The sequence below is a fragment of the Macadamia integrifolia genome, chromosome 1 (assembly GCF_013358625.1).
Source record: "Macadamia integrifolia cultivar HAES 741 chromosome 1, SCU_Mint_v3, whole genome shotgun sequence".
Lineage (NCBI taxonomy): Eukaryota > Viridiplantae > Streptophyta > Magnoliopsida > Proteales > Proteaceae > Macadamia > Macadamia integrifolia.
This window is the reverse complement of record NC_056557.1, coordinates 8,059,624-8,068,020: the sequence shown is the minus strand read 5'-3', so window position 1 is coordinate 8,068,020 and position 8,397 is coordinate 8,059,624. Positions and strand designations below refer to the sequence as shown.

Genomic DNA, 8,397 nt, shown 5'->3' with positions numbered 1-8,397 from the left:
TTAATCACCAAATGAACACCAACTGTATATGAAGATCTGCATCATCTGCTTATGACAGCAAGAACTGTTAGTGAGCCACTGAGCCATCACATATACTTTCATAACTCTAAGTTCAGAATCACTGCAATTTTTTTTTTTTTTTTAAATCTCTGATAACAGAATGTAACAAAAAGAAGAAAATAGACATGATTTTTCTGGATCATAAATAAATAAAATTATCTTCCAAATCCAATTAAAAATCGATCAATGTCTATAAGACAAGAGGTACATCAACTAATCAAATTCATGCTGAAATCCCATAGTTTCTTTGCCAACTCCATGTCCTTAGCTTGTGAAGTAGCATTGTCTATGTTACTGTCTGCAAAGTACTCACCACCTATCCCCTTTACTTGTGGATGCAAAGCCACATAGCAAGTGGTTGCTGCACCCTACAACCATATCCATTGAATTAATTAAGCAATAAATGAAGGTAGTAGTTCATAATGTGATATAATAAACAAAAACAAACAATTTTTCTTTTTTTTGAGTAAATATATTAACGTATTCGCTCATTGTTGATCCATAAGGGAGTTTAGTACATAGTCTCAACCAAAATACAAAAATACCTGCTGAGCACTTTTTAACACATATTTGCCGAGTGAAACAAAAATTCCTGCATAAAAACAGAAGATTGAGAATTCATATACTAGACTTTTAACCATGCAATTTGCAGAAAAATAAATGATAAGAAAACATCCGTGCGGTAACATCAACTTAAGTTTTATATGTCATAGTCCGAATAGATTACCCAAATCAAGTACAAAATTCCAGGCGTTTCACGAACAGTAAAACAGGATATTTTTCAGTATGATAATATATTTTTATAAAATAAAGGATGGAACTACCCACATAATTGGCAAAGGCAATGAAATTATATAATTTTCCATCATAAATTATCCTTGTATGATGAGATGTTGACCACATGAATGATCCAAAGTGATCTAGTAGCCTTTTTCTTCTTCAGAAAAGATTAAAATAAATATAAATGTGAAATAAATTGATCATTTACCATTTAAAAAGCCGTGATGGCGTAGAATATTGGTCGCGATAACTCCTGGATGAATTGAATTCGCAGTTATATTAACCCCCTCTTCCTGTTCAAATAAAGTAAAGAAACCATGAAAACCGTACTCTGTTTTACCTGGCAAAAATTTTATTGATGCAATAACTGTATTTCTATGAAACAGTGGAAGTAAATATTACTACAACTGATGAGTAGGGTGCAAATATGTAGTAACTGAGGGAAGTTCCTAAACTAGCACCCAAAAAAAAAAAAAAAAAATATGGAAGTTCTCAAAACAGTTGTATTACCTACATTCTCAAAATAATGAAATAGAAGAGAAATTCTACATGTAATGAGGACATTCGACAGTCAAAATCGATATAACAGAATGACTTCTTGTGTATACGATAGGGGACTCATTGGATTTATCACACTTAAAATTTCATAGTTCAACTCTAAAAATATTATTTTGTCACAGGGAAAAACTGAAAAAACATAATTTTGATGAAGGGGTTGTGTGAGCGACACCTCCATAGGTGTATTTAGAACATGTAACCTTCTTTGGATTGCACCTTGTATTATCCCCAAAAGTTCTTTAAGTTGAGGTTAAAGGATTTTCAAAATTATTTGAAAGACTTGCATTATTTCATTTTCAAGAGTTGTCATTTCCCACATGTTTTTAAAGTATACATATGAAACAATAGGTTTTACCCTCACTGAAAAAAGTGTGTTAAATTAAACAGGCAAAAAAATAAGTTACAAATTATTTGACTAAAGAGTGTCAATATGAAAATCCATTTGATGAAAGTTACAATGTGTAGATGGTGAATGTTGAAATATCTACAAAATTGAAGCACCGAGTTGCCATATGGCAGATCCTCACCCATTTGTATTGATTAGATACAGATACATATTAGGATAATGTGCTAGTTTAGTTGATCTCTTTAAACTAGAAGGTGCCAGCTCAGCTAGTAAGGTCTCAGGCTTGTTATAGCCAAGACCTGAGACTGCCCTGCCTTCATGTTCCCTCACCAAATGAGCCCAAATCAGCTCCCCATACATGAGGGCTTCATGTACGGTTTTGTGACGACAAGTGTTCTTTTGCTTCCACAAATGCCCCTTCATGCTCCCATTAAGAGTGCTCGAGGGGCATTGTGGAAGAAAAAGGACACGTCTGGTCATGAAACCTTGCATGACTAACTATCATAATCCATGTATGGGGAGCTGATCCAGACTCCCAATATTCCTAGTAAATGTAATCAATTTTGCATGTCTTAGAAAAGGGTGACAAAACTACTTTAAATTTTTTAATTCAGAAATAAATGCAATCCATGAATTGATCAGATACCTTTAGACGTCTATTAAGTTCATTAGCATGCAATACGTTCGCAAGCTTTGATTGGCCATATGCGAGCCAGCTTCCATACCTGAAAATTAGCAAGTTCAAGGATAAATTAAAATGGCTTCAGCAATTCCAATTCATAGACCATCTTATGCAAACGCCATCATATATATATATATATATATATATATAGAGAGAGAGAGAGAGAGAGAGAGAGAGGCATAAATTAATGTGATACCCTGATTGATCATTGATTCTATCAAAACGAATTCCTTCAGGATATGACCTCCGGTGAGACTCCGACGCAACATTAACAATTCTTCCCTCTTTCTTACTTTCACGTGCCGTACTTTTCATTGTTTCCAACAAAAGATTTGTCAAAAGAAAATGGGCTGCAAAACAACGAGATCTCATCATATTAGTTCCAGCTCTATCAAAGGGCAGCAAGTTGAAAACAAATAATTAAAAGCTACAATGTAAACTCATCAATATAAAAAACCTATCCCATGTTAAAGCTAGGAATATCTGTCCAACATACCAACGTGGTTTGTCGCAAACTGTAGTTCTATGTTATCTTGCGTAAGTATGAAAGGCGTAGACATAACTCCTGCGTTATTGCTTAATACCAAGAAGACAGAAGAGGTCCATAAAAAAAGATAATAATAAGAAGTGCATATCACAGTAATCCACCAAGCAAAGCACATATAACTAAAAGGAAGAGAAAGAAGTCACAAGTTAGCAATGCAATCTCTCCTACTCCTCCATCTCTTACATAAGAATGTTCAGAGGAAGACCCGATGAATGGAAATCTGATGCAAATTTCCTCACAGATGCCATTGAACTGAGATCCAATTCCATCAAATCCACTTTAGCAGAAGGCAATTCCTTCATGATTGATTCTTTAACATTCCTTCCACCAGCCACATTCCTCACTGCCATAACAACATGAACTCCACGCAATGCAAGAGCACGTGCAGTCTCAACCCCAATACCACTTGATGCTCCTGTAAGTGTAACAGGCATAACCATCTAACTGTAAAAAAGTGTAGGTATCAAATGCACTTACAAATCATGAAATGTCAATGGTACACATCAAAGAAGAAAGTAAATGACTTTATTATAAACCCATCTCCATCTATCATTGTGCTCCCAATGGCATGGTTTTATTCTGTCGCATAAAAATTGTAGTCTATTACTTACTATTGGATAATTATTGATCGCATAAATTATTAATTTGCCTTCTGTTGGAAATCACAGGTATCATTATGAAGTACAAGTTCATACCGAGTTGGCATATCCATATTAGCCAAAAAACTGTTAGATGGACCTGACTCTGGGACACACTCCCAATCCTGGCAGCACCCAAACCCATGTATCATCAATTAGTTTGGATGTGATCTTGCATAAACAATGAAGTCAAAAACGAAGAAAATACAGTGACATATGAGGTTTTAAAAGAGCAGCTAATAAAGGACCTCAGGAAGTCCTCTAATTTCATGGAATTTGAAAACTCCAAAGTTGGATGTCATGCAAGTATCCACAATAAGACCTGTACCTCAAAGAAGTCCAAATAACCTACAAGGTTCTGCAAACAATATAGATGTGATGTAGGATGATCCCAGAGAAGCAACACTTTGGGTGAACAGATAAAATTGAAACTATTGCTACTAATAACAGTAGGTTTGCACAGGAAGCAGCCTCTCTGCGAAGCAGGGGTAAGGCTGCGTACATTATGACCTGACCCCGACCCGCAGTGGAGGGAGCCTCATGCACTGGGTACAGAGACGATAGACGTTGGAAAACCAAAGCCCACGAGGTTCAGTCCATTCTTTAAGCCATTGGGCTCAAGTTTGCCAAATAAGGGAAAGGGATGGTTATTAGATATTCTTTTAGTTAGCTGGGAGCACTGTTATGATTCCTTTAAATTCCAGGGGCACTGTTGCAATTTATATTTATATTTGTGTGGGCCAATAACATGTCATGGGTTTATCAAGAGTTAATCTATTTAATGTTAGTCTAATCAGTGTTAGTATTTGAGCCCATTAGGTTGCTTAGTGGTTATTTAATCCTCTTAGAATTTGTTGAAGTGGTTGAAATTTACTCAAACATTACTCTTTGAGTTTTTTAATATAAGGATGTAACACCCCCCCCACCCTCCAACCCAATTTAGTTAACACGGTTGAACAGAAGTTTATCTGTGAAAGTGTGAGGGCTGTGAAGCTATATCTTCACATATATAGACACCAGAATAAGACATGCTTTTAGGTTTTAGCAGACCATAACCATATACCTAACTGTACCAGAAGGGCAAAGCCAGGTACTTGTTTATTTAAATTTTAATTTGATTAGTTACTGGTTCACATTTCTCAAACCCATGACCGGTAGAGGCAATGATTAGTTACTGGTTCACATTTCTCAAACCCATGACAGGTAGAGGCAAGTTGGCTATGTGGAATATATGATAAGGTGAGAGTAGGATCATGCAGTACCAGCCCTGTTGCCATTTCCAACAGACATGGTTGTATCAACCTTATTTTGTCTTCACACACACACAATTCTTGGATAAGAGGTCAGTCATGCATAAAGAAAATGGTGTAGTATTTAAGACACAACATCACATACCTTTAACAATATTAAACCTCTACTCAGAACTTAGGATATAGAAAAGAAAATTTATATCTACGTCTCTTCCAATAACACTCCATCATGCTTCAGTATGTAAAAGAAGGGGATAAAGAACAACTTCCTTCTACTCTCCAGAATTCAAATGAACAGAAGGTCCCTTCTGTTACATTTATTAGCAGTCAGCAGACATGAAGCGCAGAATTCAACCATAATTGTAACAACTTCCATCAAATAAAACCAATAAAAAAAAATTCCCACACAGCTGAGAAAAAAAAAAAAAAATGAACTAGCTGAAAACCCAGAGGGTCCTTTTCTGGCAAAGCGCCACATCGTTTCCTCGCTGCAGAGCGAAATTCAGAGCACCAAAAAGGTAAGAGTTCCAACCCAGCACTTCCATTATAGCTGTGAGCATCATTCCTATTTATTACTCAAAGTCAACCCAGAAGAACCAAGTGGGAAATGGGAAGAGTGGGAACCACGATATGGAAGCAAAGACTTTGCTTTAAGGGGTCGGAGATAGCACCACGCGCCAGCCAGGGTGACAGGTGACTCTCTCTCTCTCTCTCTCTCTCTCTCTCTCTCTCTCTCTCTCTCTCTTGATTGGTTCAACTAAGGATGTTAATCGGTTTCGGTGTACACGGTGTGGTTCGATTTGGTTCAGTTCACATTTATTTGGCTGAAACAAAAAGCGCACTATTTATTAAACGGCTACACTTTCTGAAACCTCTGAAACAGCAACTATTTAGTCAATGGTTTTGGTTCTACGGTTTTTAAATGGTGTCAGTTTCATGGTTTTAATCAGTTTTGATCATGATTTATTCCATACGGTTTATAAATTGTTAGTAATCAGTTTGTTAATTTATTTGCATGCTTACTAAAATTTTCTTTTATTGATAAACGCTTCAATCTTGTATCAAAGTAAATGAGGCATTGAACAAACAAGGATTTAACTACTTAACCACATAATATAAGTAAATTATTGAATAGACTATTGGACAATCTCTTTGGTTCTTAATTCTTCCATAAATTAAACCATTATGCTTTGTTAAACAACCAAATATTTAATTATTATACGGGTTAATTGGATCGGTTTAAATGGTTCAATTTTCATGGTATCAATTCGGTTTAAAACCAACGGATTAAATCGACCCAACTTATTTAACTAATCGGTTTTAAACTTGAAACTAGAACCGAACCATTTACTGAATGGTTTTACGATTTTCGTACAAACGGCTCGATTCGATTTTGGTAAACGGTTTCAGCTTCAAATTCACATCCTTAGGTTCAACATCTCAAAGTAAGGAAAATATTAGATATGGCCATACAAGGTTTCAAAAAATGTTGAATCGTATTGAGAATTGGTGAATCCGGATTTTCACCACTCTGAATCGAAATATTTCTTCGAGATTCCTATGTATTGATAAATTTTCAGTTCAAATGGCCAATTTTAGGGTTATTGAGATCGATTCAGCCGATTTCAAGTTGATCTGAATTGGAATCCGCAATTCCATCACAGAATCCTGTTTTTAAATCCTTTATTAGATATACCTAGAACTGGTAAATGATCATCCTAAGGATTCTAAACTTGAATTGACCTTGTAATATAGATGGAGTATAAAAGCAATCAATATCTACCATTCATGTAAGGATCATTCTATATTGAATTGAGGTTTAATGAAGAAATACAAGTTTATGCATATAGAAACACTTAAATGCCACATTAAGCATTTAGCCCAACCCCCCAAACCAACACCCCCCAAGGCCATGGTACAAGAATGTATGGTTTAAGTTGGATTTCTAAACTTGATTACCAGCATGATAGAGATATGTTTGGAATGCATTTTGATAGATTTTTAAATTTATAATGATTTGGTATTGGTTGGCACAGTCATGGTAGGTAAGGATTACAATTTTTTTTTCTAGGTTTTATTTAATTTTACTTCTCTTCAACTGGATTAGAATGTTCCAAAATCATGAATAAATTTTAAAACAAATGAGACGAATGATTTTTTGGGAGTTCTAGTTCCGCATCGACTACTAATTAGCTTACAACCCTCTTATATACCTGGAGGTTGAGAGTCCTTCCACCGACTAGTTCGAACTTTTAGAATGGAAACTTTATATTGTATCAATTATCAAAGAACTTTTCACCGTATCCACGTCTCCGCAATATATACTACCACTTGTGCAGGAGAGTCTTGAGAGTTTAGTTCCATATCAGCTACTAATTAGCCTGCAACCCCCTTGTGTTCGTGGGAGTCCCCCCACATACTATTTGAAATTTGGGGATGAAAACTTTACATCTATAAATTCAAGGGTTTAAATCCAAATTCACAGCTAAATCCAAATCCACAAATTAAACCTCACCCCTTCTGTTATAGATCCTTATGCAGTTTAAAAATATGAAGCAGCTTCTACTCTTCAGAGTATATCTTAAAGCAATGGAATTTCTCAAATTTATTGTTTTCCATAAACTTGAAAACAGCCTCTTCTGTGAAGCAGGGGGTAAGGCTGCATACACTTGCCCCTCCCAGACACTGCAATAATGGGAGCTTCATGCATTGGATTGCTCTTTTTTTTTTTTATATAATAATCCAGTATTGTCAAATAGAATTATCTACAGGTGGCCATGAACTGCAACAATGTTTGCAGCCAATGGCACCAAAGAACAAGCCCTGAGGAAGAAGGGGGGGGGGGGGTGTGGTCATGTTTGCATCTTCCCTGAGAGACATCTCCATGTCTTCCAGGAATAGATATCCTAAGGAACCATTTGGGCCTGCAAGAATAACTGCTGCATACAATGTTGCAGAAGATCTGCATTCCCAGCTTATTACAAGTTACTGCATCAAGCCATCACTTACACTTTCTTCTCATTTGCTCTTGGATCCAATTTTTTTAGCATAACCTTGTAGGAAACCAAATCATCTATTTAAGCGTTTGTCTTGAAATGATTAATCATTCCATATTATTGGATAAGTTACAAAGTTAACAGTACAGTACAGTGCACATCGCAGAAGCCTCCTAACCAGCATGAAGAACAAAGCATCCTCCCTTGCAATTGTGCACTGATCTTTAAGAAAGGTGTCTCCCTTAAACACCCCTCGATGCTTCTCCGTGACTTAGCTTGGTCTGTACTTTAAGAAGATGTACCATTAACAAAGTTTACCTTTGGGATCTCCTAATTTCTAGTCAGTAATGTGTTAATAATTCCCAAATCCCTAAATATTTTGGGACCAAAAGCGTTTTTGCTTAAACATTCCAATTTCCTTGCCACCATACTAATTTGCATTCTCACCTCAAGGTAACCCTTCTTTCATATTTCATCTGTAATTTCAGATTCAAACAGCTTCCTTTGTTGTCTACACAGATGTTACAACATACCACAACA

At 36.0% G+C, this 8,397-nt stretch overlaps 1 protein-coding gene across 1 annotated transcript; it reads right to left on the bottom strand.

Moving 5' to 3' along the window:
* On the bottom strand, positions 1-3,405 carry LOC122076509 (short-chain dehydrogenase TIC 32, chloroplastic-like). The gene is made up of 7 exons (XM_042641827.1): positions 3,157-3,405; positions 2,923-3,002; positions 2,623-2,776; positions 2,391-2,469; positions 1,049-1,133; positions 606-652; positions 1-428 (listed from the first exon to the last, which is right to left on the bottom strand). Exons 1-7 carry the CDS (start codon positions 3,321-3,323, stop codon positions 270-272), a joined length of 771 nt encoding a protein of 256 aa, XP_042497761.1. The 5' UTR covers positions 3,324-3,405; the 3' UTR covers positions 1-269.
* Positions 3,406-8,397: the final 4,992 nt, after the last annotated feature.